Source organism: Ambystoma mexicanum, chromosome 1p, assembly GCF_040938575.1.
Source record: "Ambystoma mexicanum isolate Mex_15411 chromosome 1p, UKY_AmexF1_1, whole genome shotgun sequence".
In the NCBI taxonomy this organism is placed as follows: Eukaryota; Metazoa; Chordata; class Amphibia; order Caudata; family Ambystomatidae; genus Ambystoma; species Ambystoma mexicanum.
Genome location: NC_090921.1, coordinates 1,034,350,974 through 1,034,374,527, shown reverse-complemented (window position 1 = coordinate 1,034,374,527; position 23,554 = coordinate 1,034,350,974). Strand labels below are relative to the sequence as shown.

Here is a 23,554-nt window from a genome sequence, read left to right as displayed (position 1 = left end):
CCTTGCAGGTTCTGCTTCTCCGAGGTTAGAGGGAATAGCAGGACACAGTGAGCGTCACGTTGCAAACTGCAAAGTAACGCGAAACGTGTTGTCTTGCTCGGGTGTGGTTTAAATAGCCCCAACAAAATAGTCCTGGTAAAGTAGTCCCTAGGCTACTACACCCAAAACACTAGACCGCATAGCTTGGTTCTTAGGAACCAAGCTATGTGGATGCCTCCATGTTGGCTGACAGTACAATAAAGTAGTTCCCAAGCACATTGTTTTTCATGGTGTATGAGCCTGGCGCCATAGGCCATAGGCGCCAGGACTGGCCCCATGAGGGCTTTTGAAGAGGATGCTAGGCTCTAAAGGCCCGAGTCCTGACTCCACATGGCCAATGTGTTTGCCAGAGGGGGTTTTGGGCGAGGGCCGTGACAGTCTGATTATCATATCTTGAATATTAGGCCCAGGATGTCTTTCCCTTTGTATCGCAGTATTAGGAATTTGAATATCTACACAGAGACGAAGGTGCCCATCCGCCTTGGGTACCACCACCAAAGGAGATACCCATGGAGTGGGACCATCAACTTGTTTGATGATGTCATTTTTGAGTTATTGTGGTAACTCATGGGAAACCCTTGCCTGTAGGTGAAATCCTATCCGTCGGGGATTTTGCGGGACAGGACGAACAGTAGGGTCAATGTGTAGATGTATGACATTGTCCTTCAGCATGCCGACACCTTGAAACAGCTTTGGGAATGTATTCTTTAATCCATCAATATCTAGTTCCCCTTTTGACAGAGCTTGTACCTCATGAGTTTGTGGAGGAAATCCTTGTATTATTTCAGATCGGTCATAGTGAACATCAATAATGTGTAATTCAGTAAAGGTCTTGCAGCTGAGAAGGCATCTTCCTGCTACTGGGCAGTTTATGACATGCATACTGGCAGAGACGCATCATCCTCTGTGAACTAGATGACACCAAAATCGTCGTTGGAAGCTAGGGGCTGGACTGCACCCCATTGAAAGATCTGGGCTTGTGACAGTTGGAAAGGATACATGCTCTCTATGCTCTCGTAGGTCTTCTCACTCATCACGTTCACAGTAGCTCCCGTGTCAATAAGAAATAGTGTATGCTGTCTACCTATATGCACTGTCACCTTCAGGGTGACACTATCATCAGAGGTATCATAAATAAGTCTCACATATTCCCTACTGAACCTATCATATTCCTGCTATTGATCCACATTTAAGTGTTCTTCAATTGGTGGAGTTTCATAAGGATCTCTCAAGAGTGTCTCTCTTTCTTGCTCCTGACCCTCTTCTTGATATGGTCGTAGATTCTGATCATGTTCTTGAGTTGCACGTTCAGTCGTCCCCATTTGCATGTTTTCCATTGCCCTGATAAATCCTGGCTGTGCTTGATATATTGTTGCAGTCCTATTAAAGTTGGGCCACATGGCGTCTCTCTTCTGATATGCTTTGGTGTTGGAGGTGCTTTGCGTGTCATATCTCCTGCTTGGTATTGTCTGTATATTAGGCTTGTATGCCAGTAGCAACTGGGCTCTCTCTCTACACATGATCTGAAAGTGATTTTCTTGGCCACACCGCATGCACATCTGCCCAAGGGCTGGGCATTGGCCTTTATGTGAAAATTCAAATCCAGATCGATATCATTGTGTTTCTCATGGATTTCTACGACCGTTATTCCAAGTATCTTGGCGAGACGATATGCCTGAGCATCTTGGTTGGCCTTGCATGTTTGGTCCTAAAGCGGCAAAGCTGTCCAGCTTTTTTGGATTTTCAATATTAGCTGCCTGCGTATCAGCTCTCTCATATACTCTTGCTAGTTCTAGGACATCCTTTTGGGGAAGAGGCTTCTTTCGAAGATGCTTCCGAAATTGTGATGATATGCATCCTTCAATTACTCTCAATCTTATTGCCTCATCATCGTCGAAACTTGCAAATTCGCAGTATGTTACTTTCCTTTGTAGCCGTAGAACAAATTTTGCAATAGTTTCATGTGACGCCTGCATGCATTGGTTAAATATGTAGAGCTCATAGTCTCAATTGGGAGGGATCACCAGTCGTCCGCGTATGGCAGCAATTAAAGTTTGATAGGTTCCTCTTTCTTGGGTTGTATGGCCTTAATGACATTTTTCACTTCTTTTCCTACTAAATTTCTGAATATGTCTATCTTGTTTGGGGCATCTTGATTTCCTATTGCCCTCAGAAATTCCTCAAACTCATCTACCCATTCTTGCCAACGCTGCCCCTGATCATCCTGTGGCTCGAGGCTGAATGGGTTTGGATGGTGCAGGTATCTAACAGGATTTGTAGGCGTCCAGGCATGTTTTGGTTTGGGTTTGCATCCCCACTTGCATTACCAGAAGACATGGTTGCTTGTCTCTCTATGACTTGAGGCCAGTCTCTTTCTGTATTTCTTGGATTTGCGTTTGCGTGTATTTTGTTATTTTGACATGTGGAGTGAATGTTAATATCTGCCTGGGGTGTTGTTTCACAGACGGAGGCTTTTGTTGAGACTTTTTTATTCATTTATCACCCTGTAGCTTGTATTAATCATGTGCTTTGTCGCTGCACATTTTGTTATTATTTGTTTTCTCTGATTGCACCGTTAGGATTGTGCAATCCTTGATTGCTTGAGTTGCTTTTGGTGAATCTGTGTTGTAATAGTGTGTCAGGGCTTGTTTACTTTACAAACTCAGTGTTGTAACGGCATAAATGTCTTTTTCGTATTGCATTATTATGAAAACGTTCATAATGCCATTAACTGAAACAAATATGGCTGCACGTTTTTATGTTCTTCGGTTCTTTCCTCTAAGGTTAAAATTATGTGCTGCGTCCTGACCTCAGTCATGTAATCTGGAATCTTGGTTCCCACGCGCTGGTGAGTAGCACAGCTTTTAACTATTTCAAAAATGCCAGTGCAGCAGCGTATTACCAATGTTTATGACTATATACACTGCAGCATACTGTTGTAAAAGTCATAGACAAAAACACAGCGTAGTGTAGTCTTTTTTTTGTGGCTTATTTTCTTCTGCGGGTTTGGCTGCACAGCGCGTTTTACCATCCTTAGAGTTGCTGCTTCTTTCCTTGCTCAGCAGCATCCGCAACCTCCTTCTTGTGTTATCTTTGTTCCGCTGTAATTGTCTGCCAGCGGCTCGTTCTTCAGACAGCTTCTCAGTTGTCATTCTCAGCTTCTTCCAACAGCTTCCCTCTTCACCCCGTTTCGTTTGTGTCTTTTCTTGAATCTTGATCATGACCTCCTCCTGAGGTCACTCGCTTCACCCTCCAATATTCTTTCTTTCACCTCCGGTCAGCCACCTCCACAGGCTGCGTTCCTTTAGCCCCCTCCTCAGGCTACCAATATTTCTCCGGCCTCGTAGCTCAAATTATCATTTCGCTTTCCTTGCCAGGTGTGTGAGTCATCTTATCATCACCAGTTGTTGTGGGGACCCCAAACCGATACTTTAGCTAGTATGATAGTAGTGATCACTCCGAGACTCAGTCTGTCTTCTTATCCTTTTATTGCAACTTAATAACTGCCAACCGTATTTCCCTTGCTGCCCCTTCCTCCCAGCCCCATTCCATTCTTCCCTCGCGACCCCATTCCATATTCCATTGAGCCACATTCTATATTCCACTCATCCACAACAGTTCCCTAGCTACAGTGGAAATGTTCTAATAATAGCGAATGCTGAGCTCATATGAGAGATACAGAGGTTCAAAAGACAGGGAGCCAACACACACCATAATACCACAAACATCCACCCATGTTTAAAGTGCATAGAACAGAGATAGAACGACGCAGCACCCTGAGTAATGAAACAGGGGTAAAAGGCAATCAAAACCCTGTGTTCATTAAAGGGTTTGTCTTTTGTGAGCACCTGTCTTCACCTCACAACTGGAAGACTTTGGAAAGGTCTGGTCTCTCAACAGGGTCCAAATGAATTCTTTTCGAAGTGTTAAATTCCAGAGATGAATCAAAGAAGGAGTGGGAGACTTCCCCTTTTATATGCAAAAGCCCACAGGCTATAGAACAAATTCAAGCTTGCTATATTGGATCCAATCCCTGTCCTCGAGACAGGTGGTCTTTTCCTTCAGGCATCATACCCAAAGTGTTTTGTGCTAAAGGAAGTGGAGGAGATAGGAAGGGAAGAGAGGTACAGACAGAAACAAGACAGTGGAACCCTTCCACCCCTATGATGAACTCCCTCTGTCTTCCTTAACACTCCCCCCGCCCACAACATCAAAGGCCCTTTTGGTATGCCACACTATGGTGTGAGGCTAGTCCTTTTGTGTATGGTGTGCCCTTTAATTCCCGTTTCCCAAGACAGATCCTGCCGTGGGTCTGTCTTGCTGGAGAGTGGTGTTACCTGATCTCACAAAGGATCAAACAGAGGCAGCCCACAGGGCTACTGTCCTGGATTCAGCAGAGACAGTCCTTCTGGGGGGTAGGGGAGGGATACACACAGCCTGTCCACAGCTGGCCTGGGCTCACATTGTTGACATGTTTATGATACTAATCGGATGTGGCTTTAGTAATTATGACAAATACTATCCACCATACTCTGAACTCAGGTATGGCTTATATTTAAAGAGTACAACTGCCATCGGGTTAGTAATTCTCATAATGATGTGGTTTTGTGGCAGAGGTGCAGTGACATGACTGTCCCTCTGCTCCTGCTCGGTGCCAGTGGAGAGCAGGTGTTGCAGATTAGGAGACGGATGCAGTGGCAGGGGTATATTCTCCGCGTTTGGCAAGGAGTTTATGAAGGGGGTCTGATAAACAGGCCACCCTTTCTGAGATGAAATCAACCACATAATTGTATTATTTAATAATCAAAATCAAAAAAGCCAGGGCTTCTACACCCTTGACAAATGGCAAATCCTCACACCATGAAATAAAATAAAGTCTAGCATAACATGACTTTTAATAATAATCTTTTTGACATCAAAATGACAGTCATTTCCATTTTTATCACCCCATTTTGACCACTTGCCCTTACCTTCTGTTACCAACAGCATTTACTTTTATACACAGTCTGTTCTTGACTAGGCAAACTTTGGTTCAGGCGTATAGAGATACCCAGGTTGATAAGCCATCAAACTTCCAGGATTACCCAAGCACACTCCTGAGCCCTTCATGCATCCAGCATTACATTGATACTGTTATTTTTCCCAAACTGCCATGGAAACACAACCCGATTATCACAACACTAGGAGATCTGCTTCTCCCCAGGTTGCAGAACCATGGCCCACCTAAAAGGATTGGTACGCACCCATGCAATCCCAAAATATGCTCCCCACACCCTGCTGCGCCCCTCCATCCCTGCATTTGTAGCACCTGTTTCCGCTTTTCCATCCTCTTTCCTTCCCCCTCTCATGTTATTTCTTCCAGCAGACTAAGGTCTGGATGCCCCTGCCGGGGCACAGTATGGCACTCTGCAGACAAGTCTATGTGCTCTGAACCTACTATGCTGGTGATTTGGCACAATATAAAATCCTGTTAACGTAAAATGTGTTACTGCTACTGCAAAAAGAGTGCCAGTGTCCCATGATTGGAAGCTGGTGGAGTCCAGCATGAAGCGTAACGTAAATGACCACCGAAATAAAAATTAACAAAAATAAGTCTGAGCGCCCACCTCAGGGCTGCAGACCTCCTTATCTCCCAAGGTCTCCAGATTGCACACCCTGCATGTTCCATTCCCAGGCCTCTTGCCCAACCCTTATCACATCAGTTAAGGGAGCTAAAAAATGGAGCGACGTCCTGATTGGCTGCTGGATGGTATAAAACAGCTCCAGGATTCCTTGGCAGAATCCCACTTGAGACCGACCTGAAAGAGCAATGGCGTTCCTCTGGCTGCTGTCCTGCCTCGCCTTCGTTGGCGCTACCTACGGTAAGCTCCCCTGACCCGTCACCCCAGGAATAGCTCCATCCAGGAGAAGCAGATTCTCGGAACATCTCCAGGGGCGCCCAGGAAGAGATTATGGGGCAGCAGAAGGATCACGTGCGATACCCTGATGCCACGTGGCGTGTCCCTGCCCAGGCTTACCAGAGGCCCAGACAGCCATTGGGCAAAACCCACCAGACATTCCCCAGCATTCTGTTGGAGAATAGGTCTGTCTCCACAGAGTAGACATGGACCATGGCTCTTAGCCCAGCGACCCTTTAGAAAGGGGCCCAGATGTGTGCAGCACATACCCCTGCGCAGCTCATAAAATGCACCCGCAGCTTCTCCTGTATCTCCCACACATGCAGCTCACAAGGTTATTTTTCTGTACATCCCTTTTCAGTGTTAAGTGCATCTCTGGCGGTGGTCTTCAACGGTCAAAAAAGTAAGAGCTCCAGTGATCATCATTACTATCGGAGTGTAGGGCAATGAGGGCAGAGGGCAGTCTGCCCTCCTTCAAAGTAAGCAGAGCCACTGGGCACCAACACAATGGGAACCCATCACCTGTGGAACAAGGCTCTCGTTGACTCTCCGCATGTGGGAGAGATCGCTTTTAAAAGCAGAGAACGGCACACTAGGCTGCCACCTGCATGTACCCAATAAATGTCACTCGAGGTTACATTCCACCACGAGGGGCAGGGCTGGGCCAGAGTTAGCTTTATCATTTAATGCTCAGGTGTATCTCCGACACGGAAAAAGCAAGAAGAAGGACTTGAGGACAAAACATCCATGCAAGTGGGCAATGAAGCCGCTGCTGTTCCAGTGAGGAAGGGATGTCCTGCTGCCAGAGGCATAATCCGCTTCAATATCACAGGGGGCAACCGGTCTCCAGAATCAGTGAACAGTACCAGCAGCTAGCGTTCTCCAGGCACTGGTTTATAAGGCGTTGCCAGTACCATGTGTGGGTGCACCAGTCCGGTTGTGGCTGGCGTTGTTCCAGTGCCATTGGACAGGGTTATTCTGGTACCATTAGGAAGGGATTTACAATTCCAGCAAGTGGCATATTTGCATTGATATAGGATTCGGTTACTCTAGTACCAATGGGAAGGATTGTCCTAGTACTGGTTGGTATGTCTAATCCATTAGCAGTTGTTTAGGCCTGCATCGTGGTCCACACAGAGGGGTGCTAAAAGACAAAATGGCCAGGAGTAGGGCCTATATAATCCTTTAGTACTCCCATGGCTACCACACTGGTACATTAATCTTGTAGAAAGGACTGCATCCCTGGAAATGCCACACCTAAATTGCAGGTGCCAGCAGGCTACCTCACAAAAGACATGTAGGTTTATGGAGCCACCCTTGGACCAATATGGCGTGCTTAAAAAACACTGCTGGTCTGGCAGCCATATGGGCTACTTGAACAGAACATCACAAAAGAGTTGCAGTGACCGGGGGACTTTGCCCAAGGTCCCTCTGATTACAGAAATAGTCAAGAAAAAACATTAGACCACCTCTCACCAACCTTTATGACATCCTTGGTCCTTTGTTGGATATTTCATTTGAAGAATGGACCCTCGGGTTATGCTGCCTGGCTTTAGAAAAGCACATTACGTGTCACTATTGCTGGATGCATAGCCTTTGATAAACCGCATAACACTAATAACGCAGCTCAAGTTTATCAGTCTGGCACACTTGCGTATTACACTGCACCAATCTCCCTGGGGCTCATTCTGACTCACTGCAAAGATTGCTGTGGTTTATGGTATTCACAGGTCACCCTGCCCCTTTTCACACACCCTGAATCCCCATACATTTGATTGACCCTCAATATTTTTACATACATTTTATGTACCCCCAAAACTGTTGATATTAATTTGATAAGAGCCTGAATATGGGCTATAAATAGATGTATTGAACCCTATACATATAATACAACCCCAAACATTTTAATTGAACCGCAAAAATGTTTAGATACATTTTATATTAATTTGAAATAAATTTGATATAAATTGAATACGACCACCATTGTAGTGTATAAATAGATGATGCAATGAACCCCCCTATACATTTGATTGTACCCAAAGTGTTGGGGGTATGAAATGAGCTGCATTGGATTGATTGCTGGGGTAGGAAATGTGTTGCACTTAGATGGATTTTTGGGGTAGGAAATGTGACGCACTAAAATGGATTTCTGGGGGTAGGAGATGTGTTGCACTTGGATGGATTGTTGGGGGTGGGAAAGGTGTTGCACCGAGATGGATTTTCAGGGGGGATGAGAATGGTGTTGCACTCTTTCGCTAGCCTGTCCATTTATACAGATGTTTATGATGATATCCCGTCCCCAGGGCTCTGAAGATCATAGGGAGAACCAGCCAAACGCGCCCTGAAGTCCTTTGAGGACAGACTGTTTATTACACCTCAAAGATGTATTAGGATTGCCCATTCTAAGCTTAATGGTCTGTCAGGATAGCTTCCCCCTGCCACCGGCCTTGGTACTAGTGGTAATTTGTGAAGGGTGGTCTATGTCACTGTCTAAATTTCTAAGTACTTATAAACGCACCACTCCGGTGGACACCAGCCACAGGCATGGTCCCTGGACACATCAGAATACAACAACGTCTATGACAATTTCGGTCTCGCTAGTCACATAATTGTTTTGCCTACTTACACTATATTACGCCTCAACACCTCTGCCATCAGTATGCAGCGATTACCCATGACAAATTCGGGCCAGCTCGACACATAACAAATCTCTTGCACTCACGCTCTCTCCTGACCTCACTCAACAGCCACTCACAAGCCTGACCTTGTGGGATGCTTTTTATGGGAGCCCAGCCAGCCCACCTAAGCCCTAAAGTGGATGAATGTGCCCACACATTCTAGACTTACTCCGTGATTTCCCACATTTTGGACTAAGGCGCCCGGGGGCATTGCCACCACTAGCGCATAGAGACGCTAATAATGGTAAAAGGTGCTAAATATATGTCAACTACAATATGTTAGCACTGCTGAGTAGGGCTAGTCTGATGCCAGCAGTTGGGGTTGCACCACAAAAGTTAACAGGATTGAGCCTATATCAGTGGGTAAGCCTGCTCTAGTACCTGTTGACAGTAGTGTCCCTGCTTCAGTGGGTCGGGGAGTCCCTGCAAGCCACATGAGTATGACAGTTAGTGCTGTCCGTGTTTAAGTATGGATGGCCTCTGTGGTACTAGAGTGCAGTCCCAGTACTGGTGGGGAGAGTTGTCCCTCTACAAGTGGGTAGTGTTGTTTCAGCTTTATTAGGCCTGACTTTAAGGTGGGGGCTCCTGTAGTTTATATCAGTTTACATTCAAAGAAATGCCAACCACCAGGGAATGGTCACATGGCGCAGGGGGGCATTCTGCAAGTGAGTAATGAGCCATGCCCGATTGCAACATGTTCTTATTCACTTTTGGGATAGACCATTCATGATGCATTTGTTCTCGTGAAGTACCTTCCAAAATAAAGAAAAACATGTCAGTGATTGCTTTGCATCTTTGAGAGATGCCTATATTTAGCTAGAAAATTGAAGTTGCCTTTATAGGATAACATTTTTATTATTATTAGCTTTTTGAAGAACAATTGCAGCCTCAGCATGATCTTCCTGCGAAAATGTGGGTGCACATATGTTCCACTTCTGTTTAACCGTGGAGTAAACATCCCCCAGTAAAAGAGAGCATGGGGTATCTGGGCGCAGATGGTCAAGCAATGGTTTCCTGCTGCGCACCCTGTCTCTGGATCACACTGGCTTCCTCCACCCTCTGCTGCAGGGGGTACCTGAAGAGGCTCCTCGGCAAGGAACATCTCATCAATCCATGGTTGCTCCACTCAGCCCTACTTCTCGGCAGCTTCTCCCTCCCCACCCGTAACCCCCCTTCACCCCTCTATGCATCCCCAATGGCCCAGCGAGAGTGGGGCTGTACCCATCACAGGCCTAGAGGCAGCTCTCACATTTCTGCTGCATATTACAGTGGATGATTTGACCAGCTAAACCAATTGGCCAAAATGCCAGGTTTAGCGGAAGTGATATCACACACTCCGTGACATCACAGGAATGGACACGACATGTCCTTTCAGCAAACTGAGGTGACTGGAGGCAAAGTCAAATGGCCCTTGACATGATGAAGTGGCATCACTGATTATTTAAAAAAAACTACAATAAACCTGAACTAATAAAGAACAAATAGTTACTGAAACCGGCTAAATTCCTTTTAAATTGCCAGCCATATTTGAACTAGTTTGCTGTTTTGAAATGCCGTGGGTGCAGTCATGACAGGCCACGCGTACACACCACCGAACCAGTCTCAGGAGGATAGCTGAGGGAAAAGCTTGGAAGCAAGACAACATGGAGCAACATAGGTTCGATCGCGAGTCCGGGCTCAGAAACCTCTGGATATTAAGCACGTTATAAATAACCTACCGAACCATCATGGGCATAGGTGCGCTGTCTCTATATGCCACGACAGCCTCATGGGCCAAGTTTCTGCCATCTTATGCCAGTACTGTCCTTGCCTGCCAGCTGTATTCATCATATGTGAAGTACAGCCTCCAATGCGAGGCTGCTGCCATTGCACTCCAGCCGCAGCCCCCTGAAGCCCCTCTATCTCGGATCATCTGTAAGGTTTATCCTTACAGGCTGTGGCAGAGCCGGCATATGCCAAGCACAGCCTCAATGCCCCAGTAATGCCATGTTGTGCCCGAATACTGCCCGCGTTTCCCAGGTAAGCAGAGTGATCATAAGTTGCAGATGTTCAGGCGCTGCCAACATGACTCTTAAAACGCCCACTCCTGTGCCCACAAGATATTATTAAGTGCTTCAACAGCTGGGGAATAAGGCCAGGAGCGAACTGCTCTACATGGTCGCCAAACGCTTGCATGTTATTTTGGGGGAATGCAAGAACTGGGATACTGTTTGTATTGTATTTTATTATCGCCATTTACATAGTGCCATTTTCCCATGTGTATGGCCTCAATGCGCTTTGTGGTTGGAACGCCTTCGGGGACCGAAGTCCAGGGATCAGAAAGTTCTAAGAGGAGGCTTAAGATGCGTATGTGCGTTTGGCCAAGATTAGGATTTAGGAGGACAGCCCAAGAGGTCAGGCACGTGGGCGGGTGCTGTGGGAGGCCACGACAGAGCGCCAGGGCAGGAGACTCGATATCTATACATCGAGACCTACTTTTGACATAGGTTGTGGCTGTATTCTAACGGCAGAGGCGTTGAGGGAAGTCTTGCTGAAAACACACAAGGACCTCAGTTTCCATCTGTATCTGTGCAGCTTCCATCTTTGTGGAATGCAGCTTCAGGCATCTGCAGGTCCAGTAAATGAATCTTAGGTCCATAGTAGATAACATATCCATAGGGACTAGGAGGGTTACAAGGACTGATTACTGCTTTAGTGGTCTTATCGTTTGGGTCAGAGGCAATGTGATTTGTGATTTGATTTTTTTTTTTGTTGATTTTTTACATTTGTAAAGCGCACCAAACGAAATAAACCGTATATCGGCGCAGATGACACAGATAAAGGTAGCAACAAAGTTGAAAAGGATCCCAGATGAAATAGGGACAACTACCTAAAATGGAAAGTCTTCAGTGCCTGGCGAAATTGATGAAGTGAGCTCATGGTTCTTAGGGATTGCGGCAACGAATTCCACAGCCTGGGACCAAAGACAGAGAATCTTCTGTCACCTCTGATTCTAAAAGCTGAGTAAGGAATGGTTAAAAGATGTCTATCACAAGATCGCAGTTGTCTCATGGGTTGGTATGGCCGTATTAGCTCTTGTAAATACAGGGGAGCCAGGCCATTGACACATTTATAGACAATACAGGCTGTCTTAAATTTTATGCGATCTTCGACTGGTAGGCAATGCAACTTTTGGCGAAAAGGTGAGACATGATCAGTTTTCTTCAGTCTAAATATCAGTCTGATGGCCGCATTTTGCGCCCTCTGAAGCCGCTGAAGCTGTTTAGTAGGAATGCCCAACAATTGACTATTACAATAGTCCAAGTGGGCACTAGTAAGAGCTCCTACCACAGAGGCATGACCTTTGGTTGGTATGTAGGGGAGTGCTTGACGTAGCATTCAAAGAATGAAATGTACTGCTTTTGTCTTAGCTCCCACCTGGGCTTCACAGCCCAGGTCTTCTTGCCACATACAACCCAATTTTTTTACTTTTGATACAAATTTTAAACTCTTGCCCAGAAGTGATGGAATAGGCAACTTCTTAGCTGCCAACAACTGATTTTTTGGTCCAAATAGAATCAATTCAGTTTTAGCAGCATTAAGTTGCAAGTAATTCTTGGACATCCAGCTGCCTATTTCCTCCAGGCAAAGCCCCAGTTTGTTAAAAGCTTCCTGAAAGTTGCCAATTCGTATGAAGATCTGGGTGTCATCGGCATATGAGTGAAAATTCAACCCATAGCGTCTCAGAATCTCAAGTAGTGGCCGAATATACAGTGGCGATAGGGAGGATCCCTGCGGGACCCCACAGCTCAACCAAATAAGGTCTGACAGAAACTCCCCCACTCTCCCCCGCTGTTGACGGTTGGTCAGAAAAGACCTAAACCACCTCAGTGCTAAATCAGATACTCTTCCAACCTCCTGCAGGCGGTCCAGAAGAATTTGATGATTCACTGTATCAAAGGCCGCGGACAGATCCAGCATGACCAGGAGGGTAAGCTCCCCTTGGTCCGCAGCCTTTAACAGTTCGTCCTGTACTACCAACAAGGCAGTCTCAGTTCCATATTTTGGACGAAAACCAGACTGAAATTTGTCCAACAATAATTCGTGTTTGACAAATTTCTGAAGCTCGGGGTCTGGCAGAAACCCCGAAATGTGAACCCAGCCCTACAAAGAATTTGGTTATAATTGAACTCTTGTTGCTATCCCGGAAGGGAGCGATGCAATTTAGATTTCCTTTGTGCAGGTGATGCAGTAAATATTCCAGCATGAGTTTGGCATCTCAAGTGTACTTGCTGCCTTCACATTTTCTTAGGTGTAACTGACTGTGGAAACATACTGGGTGTCATGTATGAATATACTGTCTCTAGCCATTGGTCCCATTATTTGATGCTTTCAATTCATCCTGACGCCCCCTTTGAAAGAAGAAGCCCCTGCGACCTCTAGCCCAGGGGTTGCCAGGGTGCTGCCAGGGGCCAAAGTGAGTTTACGGGGCTATCATCTTGCACCATATTTTTCACAGTTTTCTAACTCACTGCAACATTGAAATTGTTGGTGATTGCCAAATTACAGCGGCTGACGTTGATCAATTGTCTTTCTTGACTCCAGGCTGCGGTGTTCCTGCCATCAAGCCGGTTCTCACCGGCTATGCCAGAATTGTGAACGGCGAGGACGCTGTGCCCGGATCATGGCCCTGGCAAGTGTCACTGCAGGTAAGCACCAACACACTCAGTGATTCTAGTGCGTGCTTCTAGGCAGCAGTCTAGGGTGCCACCAGCATGGAAGCATGAGATGATGCTTGCAATATGCACTTTATAAGAAAAATAACTATCTCAGTTAATCTCCAGAATTAGAAACCCAGGACTTTACTAAGCACAGAATGACGTACGCGGGTGGGAGGTCTTGACTATGTCTGATCACCGATGCGCATTGCTAACCATCTCCTCTTCCCCGTAGGACAGCACCGGATTCCACTTCTGCGGTGGTTCCCTGATCAGCGAGGAATGGGTGGTGACCGCAGCACACTGCAATGTCCGGTAAGTGAACTCTTATCCCTATTAGTATCCGCTCCAGATCAGACTGCGCTCCTTCACTGATCCCACAACAGGTGTCAATTGTAGGACGCAAATGAGCTGGTGGGTCACCCAACAATGATATGATATGATATGATATGATAGGTTATTTATAACGCTCTCAATACCCAGAGGTTTCTAAGCGCGGACCCAGGATTTGAACCTGTATTGCTCCGTGTCGTCTTGCTTCCAAGGTGAGTACGTTGCTGCCGAGCTATCCTCCCGGGACAATGTGAGCAGAGACCTTGCCCTACAATATGTGCACTTCCTGGGAGGGATTACCCAGTAACGTTGTGGGCCAGGTGCCTTCCAGGGCTCTTGCTGCAATTCCGTACTCTACGATTGCCATCTTGACCCAATGAAATCTCACAATGCAAATATTAACATATTTCCGCATGAGGACCGATGAATGGGTAGCATTTGCATAGAGAGATTCCCTCTAGCTGGCAGACGGGGCAATGCCAGAGTTTGCAGGATGAGCCCTACGCCTGAAATATGTCAGGGGATTTTAGATAGAGTTGATTGGCTGCAGCCTGCCATAGAAGCCCACGAGTTGCCCCTAATGATAGAAAAGGTAAAGACCGTCATGAAAAGGAATTACATTCGCCCAGGAGCTCCTACAGCATAGCCGAGCGCCCAAGACGGCATCACCAGGGCAAGCGATGAGCTAGCCGACCATGGGTCATAGCCATGCTTCAGGATACAGGTAAGAAGGTCTTCTCCTTTCATGGTGCTTAACCCCAAGGTACCGCATACTATTCAATCTCTCAGCGTAGAAGGCACCCTCTTCAAGGTGATCAGTATTACAGTGCCCCCCTCCCCTCTTACACCACTCCAATACAGTCTCACTTGGATGCCAGGTAAACAAACTGTGGCCATATTGAAGTCCACAATCTTTTTCAGGGATCCATTGAAACGAAATCTTCCCTAAAATGTCAACAGCAGGCAATCACTTCACACATGCATCAAAGTAAGCTTGTTGTGACAGTAAATCAGTTGTCAAGCTTGATAAGCAGGGATTGGGTCATGTGCTTGCTTTTTCACTTTATTTGTTTTTTGGGCACCACTTGCTCACACTCTGCCCATGGCAGGCTCGACCATTCAAAGACTCCTCATTTTCCTGTGCTGAGCTAGGACCAGCCAGTTCCATTTTGTTTTTGTTCCCTGCTTTGAAGCGCTGTGTCAGGGGAGACTGTGGAAGGCTGTGCAGAAATTGGCGCATGCTTTCTTCATGACCTTCCTCTCCCTTTGGGACACATGGCTGGATGGTTGTTACAGGTCGAAAGGTCACTTTTCTCTAACTCACCCTTTCTGCGATTCATCTACAGAACCAGCCACCGCGTTATTCTGGGGGAATTCGATCACGGCTCTCCAAGTGAGGACATCCAAGTCATGACCATTGCTAAGGTAAGGGCTTGTGGTCATCCGATCTCCACTTCCGGAGCTGCCGGTCCTCTGGTTCTGGTATTGGGCGCGTATGAGCGAGGCGTGGCTCCAGGCCTCTTTTGCCCATAGAAGATCCCCATTGAGCATGTACCCTTAGATCTCTTCCCTGGAAGGGTCGACCACCAGCATTTGCGCTCTTGCCCGCATCCAACTGCCCCCCATCCGAGCCAGGTTTCCTGTCCTCCGTCCTGCCCCGCCAAGGCACAACTGGGTAATCTGGAGACGGACTGTGGCCAAGACAACATTTATTAGAGAAAGCAAGAAATGCCCAGCAGGGTATGGAGACATCGCGAGCACTGGGAGTAGCGCTCAAGTCAAAGGTACACACTGGTGGATGGAATACACCCCACTTATTTCATAGGGCACCTTGATACGCTCATTTCTGGTGACGTCACATTCAATTGGTATGTTAATGAGTCCCACACTTTTATTTGTAGGACTTGACTCCTGGTTGGGAGGAATGTCTGGCTTGTGCGGTCCCTTGCTTGGCAAGCATAGAGTTTGTGCATAGTCAGAAGGCTCAGCAGCACCTTAGTAGAGGCTTGTTTTGTTTGGCTAATATAGGGTTATTGTTGGAACACATAAAAGGACAGTGTGAAAATAAAATGCAAAGCGTGCAATGCACATGGTGGCATGTGTTTAGTGGGCAGCATGTGCAATGCATGCATTTACTGCACAGTTAATGCAGTGCATGCATTTACTACACAGTTAATGCAGTGCATGCATTTACTGCACAGTTAATGCAATGCATGTATTTGCTTCACAAAGCATCATAGTAAGGAAGGCAGAGAGGGCAGGCAGAGGGGTGGAATCAGGAAACAGGAAGCAGGAAACAGGAAGCAGGAAACAGGAAGCGGGACATGACACGTTGCCGGCCAAGGTGAATTGGAGAGGGTAGAGGGCTGTGGGGAAGCGTGAGAGCAGGACTGAGTAAGGGGAATGGAGTGTGAGTTGGGGGGAGTGGCATGCGATGGTGACCAAGAGTAGCGGGCGGTTAAGGGCGAGAGAGGGAGAGTTTGGATGTGGAATCACAGGCGGGATGGGGTAAGGGAGGGGGACCCCCTTCCTGAGAGTAGCGGGAACACCAGAGGTTTAGGGAATGGGTGTGAGAGGGGAAAGACAAGTGGGTGTAGGGGTAAAGGGAGAGGCCCCTTCAAGCAAGGGATTGTTGTGGCACAAGAACGACACGGATGAAAAGGCAGAGAGGGGAAGACTGGTGTGGCAAACAATGGCATGCTAAAGACATGGCATCCAGCACATTTAGGGGGTCATGGTAACACAAGATGGAAGGAGCTACTGAATTGGGATCTGGAGCAAAAATGGAAAAACACACCAGGCTTGTCCAATCACTTTAGAAAAGAAGTTATAAGATAGTTTTCCAGGGAATGCAACACGCGGCACTGCTAGCCCCAGTCCCTTTGTGCACCAATAGTTCCAGCTCTTGAAAGGTGTTCTGTTGCCCTCTAGTTGGTTAGGTTCGTACTTTTCACATATACAAAAAAAGAGAAGGTATTTCAGCTTCAGGATGACATTAAATAGTTGTAATCTAGAGCTTCCAATTAGCTGTGGGATGAAAGACCCTGCAAATAACTTCAATACATGTTTGATAGATTGAGACTAATTCTTGCTTTGCTGCGGCTGATGTCCTGAAGCAGCAAACAGACCACTAAATCAGTAAAGGGATTGTTGATGACATTGAGCTGGTGCCACGAAGCCATCCAGACACCGAGATACTCATTCAGGTGGACTTGGCATTAGAATGTCCACGATTTGCCCCGAGGTTCCGCAATCCGCAATGCCAACATCTGGATGCAAGTGGCTGGCTTTCCCGAGCAGCCTTCTTGGCAAGCCCCAAAACCTCGCTGCACGTGGTCTATGCAGAGGTGATTGGTTCACCGTGATATAGACATCCAGATGAAAAATGCTCTCTTCCCCATCCTTCAGAAATGCATCTGTGTCATGTCTGCCACTGGAGGAGAAGGTGACTTCTTTTGTATGAGGATAGTTCGGGCCCTAAAGATGGAAATGTAAAGTTGTATTGTCTTTTTTTTTCGTTTTTTGTTTATTGTGTTTAATTATAACAGAACTACAACCCCCCCCCTTCCTAGCCCAGGATTGACACAACTATTTAATTGGAAAAACCATAGAGTGTTCAAGATATTCCCTGTACGCGTAGCCTTTGAGGGCTGTATTGTTCAAAATGGTTGACCATTCTGTCGTAAGCCTGCTTTGTGCTCCTTGAATTGTGTACGTTACCCGCTCCATCGATACAAATTCTCACCATTTCTGAGTCCAGTCTAGTATTTGCGGTGGATCTACCGATCTCTTTGTTAATACATCTTTCTAAATCTTTGTGTTCTCCCTCTCCCGTTGTCTCCCTGCTGCAGGTGTTCAAGCACCCCAAGTTCAGCATGTTCACCATCAAGAACGACATCACCCTCCTGAAGCTGGCCTCTCCTGCCACGCTCAATGCCCGCGTGTCCCCGGTGTGCATGGCAGACGTAACTGACAACTTCAGCGGCGGCATGAGATGCGTGACCACCGGATGGGGCTTGACCGATTCCAGCGGTACGGCTGAGTATTGACTCCATGGGTCTGGGGTCAGGGACGGGCCTCAATATGCGAGTTTGGGTTCCAGGACCGAAGAGTAAGAGGCCACTTCACATGACTCCATATTAGGCCACTCTGACACCATGTGAATGCCAGCAGCGTCATTCCTTTCACCCCACTAAACAGAGGACTCCGCGGAATGGGTTTAGATAGGCGGGCAGGGGGGAGCCTGTTAAGGTATTGGGGAAGTGTCCCTATAAATAAATAAAAAAGGGAACTCCACCAGCTTTGATAGTTGTTGGTGGCATTCGCATGCAAGCATGATCACAAAGAACCCATGATTCTTCAAAAACAGATTTTGTGCTGGCCAGGCCCCCAGTAAAAGGCACTGAGGGGTGTGTAGGTTTCCAAGGAGAATGATCCTCTCTTCCTGTATATCGGAGTGATGTTTGATTTTTAATGTTGTTACTTATAACATTGAGGTATTCAGCTGAAACAAAACTCCTTGACAGATGAGATGTCCCCGTTCCACCACTGCCGCTGCGAAGGGTAACATTTTCCACCTCGTCCTAGAAAGAAGAGCTATTTCCTTTCCTCTGGTATCTGCCAGGGCCCCCACATTAAACACTGCCACGATAATGCCCTTTGCCATCACCAAGTATCTGGTGACCATCATTTGCCACAAACAGTGACAGACCAACTTTCCTCCTCTAGGCTGTGGACACCATCTCCCCTGTCTCGAAGGCAGTGAGAGTTCCTACCTCTGAGGTCAATCCATTACGAGGGCTTCTAGTTTCAGAAGTCTGAGACTCCTTCAGGATTTATTTTGGCATATATGCCATTTGGCAAAGAAGGTTATGCACTGTTGCATCAGCTCAGTATAGCACTAGCCAGAGCTGGAGGTGAATCCTCTGACTTTCCCCCAAAAGCCGTGATTGGGCGGGCCGGTAATGTGGCTGTAATGCTTTTACCGCTGCATTTTTACTGCACCGCCCAACTCCTGATGAGGCCCTCAGTGCCCGCCTCCAATGGCATACATGCAACACTTATGGTTTCCCTTGTAGACAGGCCCATATTGATCTTCTGCACATATGTGCAAGTCCTACAGCCATGTCTCTTCTGCTCATTAACGCTTACTTCCAAATGGACACAGGTAGTGTGATGGACAGGCAGCTGCAGTTTCCTCAGCTGCCACAAGGGGCATCAGTGGAACAACCCATGAAGGGACCTACTTGTCTGAGACCATTGGCCTCTCAGTCCCTAAGACCGAGTATATTTACTGAGTACACTGCTGCTGCACTGGAACCCGATTAACAAATGCGTCATGTCAAAGACTGGATGAAAGGCCATCTTCCCACAACAATGAATGGCTGAAGTGCTTAGAGTGCTGATATAACACGAGGCGCTATGGAGAGGCATGAATCCTCCCACATCTATGCCTGAGGATTACAGGGTGTGTTTGCAGACATATCTGAATGCAAAATTCAACACCCGAGCTAAGAGAACTCAATCTCTGACGTGCAACCAACCACTGCAAGTTGGTTAATGACTCTAATTTAAGAAATATACATATCCCTGACAATGCCTCTAATGTATAAGTGACACAGTCTGATTGCTTTCCTTATTACTAGGTGCTCAGGTATAATAAATGTTGATGTCAAGTGATGTGATACATGGTGATACAAATTACAAAGTGTTAAATAAAAAATAAAAAGGCCCAACCCTTCGCTGACACCCCACTCCCTGCATAGAAATGCTTCCACTAGGGTTGAGTGCTTTTCAGGAACTTCCACGGCTCGTAGAACCTTCAGAGATACCCGGCAATCTTGGTGATGTTTCTGTACTTTTGCAGCCAGCAAAACTCCAGAGAAGCTGCAACAGGTGGCCCTCCCGCTCCTGACCAACACTGAATGCAAGAACTACTGGGGCAACAAGATCGCTGATGTCATGGTCTGCGCTGGAGCTGCCGGGGCTTCCTCCTGCATGGTGATCCATCTTTCAATCCATTTACCATGCTCGCTTGATGGTTGTGAGGTTTCCATTTACCATGCTCGCTCGATGGTTGTGAGGTGTCCATTTACCTAGATAGCTGGATGGTTGTGAGGTGTCCATTTACCATGCTCGCTTGATGGTTGTGAGGTGTCCATTTACCATGCTTGCTTGATAGTTGTGAGGTGTCCATTTACCATGCTTGCTCGATGGTTGAGAGGTGTTCATTTACCATGCTCGCTTGATAGTTGTGAGGTGGCCATTCACCGAGATAGCTGGATCATTGTAAGGTGTCCATTCACCTAGCTCGCTTGATGGTTGGGAGGTGCCTATTTACCTAACTTACTGGATGGTTGTGAGGTGGCCATTTACCATGCTTGCTTGATGGTTGTGAGTTGTCCATTTACCTAGTTAGCTGGATGGTTGTGAGGTGTCCATTTACCTAATTTACTTGATGGTTGTGAGGCGTCCATTTACCTAACTTGCTTGATGGTTGTGAGTTGTCCATTTACCTAGATAGCTGGATGGTTGTGAGGTGTCCATTTACCTAGCTCACTGGATGGTTGGGAGGTGCCTATTTACCTAGCCTACTGGATGGTTGGGAAGTGTCCATTTACCTAGCTCACTGGATAGTTGGAAGGTTTCCATTTACCATGCTCGCTTGATGGTTGTGAGGTTTCCATTTACCTGGCTCACTGGATTCATGGTTTCTTTTATGGGTAGTTTGGTAACCATTTTAACAAAGTGATTGCCAGAAGGGTGTACTAGCTTGGCCGCTGGGTTACTGTGGGCAATCTACAACAGTAGAAGGATAGAATGCAGTGGGGGCACCCCTAGTCCTGATTGTGGCTGTGCAGGGTGTGCCAACACTGATCCACTCAACTCTGTTGTTTCTCCCCCCATTCAGGGTGACTCTGGCGGCCCTCTCGTGTGCCAGCAGAATGGTGCATGGACCCTGGTGGGCATCGTCTCCTGGGGAAGTGGCACCTGCTCCCCTCAGACCCCTGGAGTGTACGCTCGTGTCACCGAGCTCAGGGCTTGGGCTGATGAGATCATCGCTGCCAACTGAATCCCGCAACACGCGACTTCTGGAAGACACGCCAGGAATGTGCTCGTGGATACCTAGGCGATACAGCAAAATGTTAAATAAATAAGTGAAACTTACTTCTGGTGTCCCTATTCATTTATTAAAGATTATGCAGAACTTTCTCCAAAGACCAATTTAAATCACTCTGATAGTATAACAGATAAAAAATAAACTGACATTAAAATCCAAAGACAGAGGTCATCCATATGACTGTTAGAGAAATCACAGTAAAATGAGATACGCTGGTGGGTTTTGGGGTGAAACCAAAGAGCATACTAGGGTGCTAGGGGATCATGAAAGCGGCAGAAACCGGCACCCGTGATCCCTCTCCGTACTCATGAACTGCTTCCACAGCTGCTTGTGAAGTAAGTGGTGTTGGGAGGCCAACCTGGTGAACCACACTTGCAAATATGTAAGATGCTATCCCAATCCAAATACCTTTAACATCACAACCGAGTAACCTCGTACTATGATATAGGACCTCTAGTAAACCTAGAGTGCCACTTACATCATTCAAAACAGATGAAGGGACTTTGGGTAACCTCTCATTTAAGGTCAAGATTGTTGTAAGTAAAACACATTCACACCACCAATACTGGACTGAAAAAGGCAGGCATGAGAGTATAGTTCTTTGGTATGCACTGAGCCACCTTTATACTCTCTCATATGAATGCACAAGACTAGCACCATGAACAGCAGGTGAGATCTATCATATAGAAAATATAAGTAAATACTTGCAGGGTTGCAGGATTCATGCTGACGTATCCAGAAGTTGAATGCAAGATCGCAAGGAGGTCAGCATGGCGGTAACACTGATGGGCCGAGGGTCTACTATTGAACATACCACCACTTGCATAAAAAAGATCACACCACTGTGTTGTACATGCAAAAACATGGGCTGGAGAGGGTAAGTCCAACTAAGATGAATGAAAAGATGCCTGGGAGGGAAATATCCAAGAAAGGGAAATCATTCGGAAAGTAAAAGTCTGCAGGTGTATGCTAAGAGGGGATCACAGGCGACAAGCCTGCAAGAGCCCACAACACCCCACTAAAGCTAATGGAGAAACTCAGGGCGCATTAATGGGTGAAGGAAACAGGTCTGAAAACAAGCAGAGTGTTTGGGGATGATACAGTGAGTGTTGGACAGGATGTAACAGGAGGGCACGAGTAGGACTTGCACAGGATTGGCGAGCCCAGTGAAGTAAGCACTCGCCTCTGCTATGGGGCCTGTCTGCACTTTGCCAGCTTGAGTCCCGGCAGGCCCACTAAGACCTTCACCCTTCGGCGATGCATACGTTGAGGAATAATGGCAGCTATTATTACAGCATTTAGAAGAGGAATTAATGAAGTTAAAACAATGGTTGTATTAAAAAAAAATTGACTTCTGCCAGCACACTTTAATTTGTGCCTACTGTGAGAAACCCGCGGGTATTCTCACTTCTTTTCCCCCTGGATCCTCTGCTAAGGTGTCCAGGGCACGGCCATCGCCTTTGGATCCAGACCCTGGGGGTGGACCAGTGCGGGACGATCACCTGGGTGGATGGATCTTGGGAATTGGGAGTGGGATGCAAACGGGTGAGAGGCAGTATTCCCCTTTCCCTAATTACCAAACATCATTCCCTACCTTAGTGGGATATTGTGACCCTTACCCCGTCTTCCCCTCCCCAATATCGAAAACCACTGGGACGAGGAAGAAAACAGACCTACAAAGATTGCCCATAGGAACCAATGCACCATGGATTCCTATGGGCAATCTCCATTTTGTCCCGATAATGAGGCCAGGCAGGGTCAGGCCTCTCCTCTCAACCATTCCCACCTGAAACCTGTTCAAACTACCATCCAGTATAAAAGACAGAGCATACAGGCACACTTGGAGCAAGCTGGGGATGCTGGAAGATGCAGAGAAGCCAGAGTTAGACCAATCGAGGTGGAGAGAACCTGGAAGGCCTGGAGGAGGAAGAACTGCCCAGACACTGGACCTGTGAGTGCAGGGGAGGCTGCAGTGTGGCGTGGGAGCTGTGCCTCCAGGGAACCAAACCAGGGGCAGCTGGGGTTGCCTGGCGGCCCTCACATCAGAGCTCCTCCCCTGGGCAAAACACGAGAACCCAGGCCTATGAGTGGCAGGTCGTAGGACCCTGACCTCAGCAAAACATCCCCTTGTGCTCCTGCTGCTCCCAAACCGCATTCTTGCGGTTTTCGGGGAGCTTGTGAAGTGGGAGCAAAATACAAGGCAGTGCATTCTGGGACTGGAAGTCCAGAACCATTTCTTTTTGAAAACTGAGAGGGGTCCGAGCCCGGCTGAGGGAGACCCTTGTGTATGAACATTAAGGAGGGGTCACAGAACCTAAAGAGCTTTTGAGGAGAAGTCGAGAGCTTGGAGAGGACCCTGAAAGCCAGAGTGCAGAAAGAAGCCTTGAGAATCCAGAGGGGAATGTGGACCTGAGACGCTGACTCAGTGCTGGAGCGAGGCTGTGGCATGGTTAGGGAGACATATCTCCAAGGAAGCCGGGAGAAGGCAGGCTGCAAGCTGCTGGTGATGCCCTGAATGTAGGTGAAATAATATAGAACTGTGAACACGGCAACCAGTGAGTTTCCGAGAACGAAAGAAACGGGTGCGTCTAAGTAAAGTAAATAACAGAGTGGTCCGGCCCTGTCGGTGTGCCCAGTCGGCGTGCATACATCATTTTCCCACAACATTTGTATTTAGAAGTAAGGATTGGCAATCAGTTTATTAGTATAGGCCCTTTTTATATTGACAATACTCCACTCGGACTGTGTTGTTTTTACTTTGATGGTGGTAGCTTGCTCCAATCTTTAGAC

At 47.1% G+C, this 23,554-nt stretch overlaps 1 protein-coding gene across 1 annotated transcript; it reads left to right on the top strand.

Annotated features, from left to right (window-relative positions):
• Positions 1-5,838: 5,838 nt before the first annotated feature.
• Positions 5,839-20,811, top strand: LOC138567748 (chymotrypsinogen 2-like). The gene is made up of 7 exons (XM_069646237.1): positions 5,839-5,900; positions 13,199-13,302; positions 13,547-13,626; positions 14,991-15,069; positions 17,496-17,676; positions 19,511-19,644; positions 20,555-20,811. Exons 1-7 carry the CDS (start codon positions 5,849-5,851, stop codon positions 20,714-20,716), a joined length of 792 nt encoding a protein of 263 aa, XP_069502338.1. The 5' UTR covers positions 5,839-5,848; the 3' UTR covers positions 20,717-20,811.
• The last annotated feature ends 2,743 nt before the right edge of the window (positions 20,812-23,554 follow it).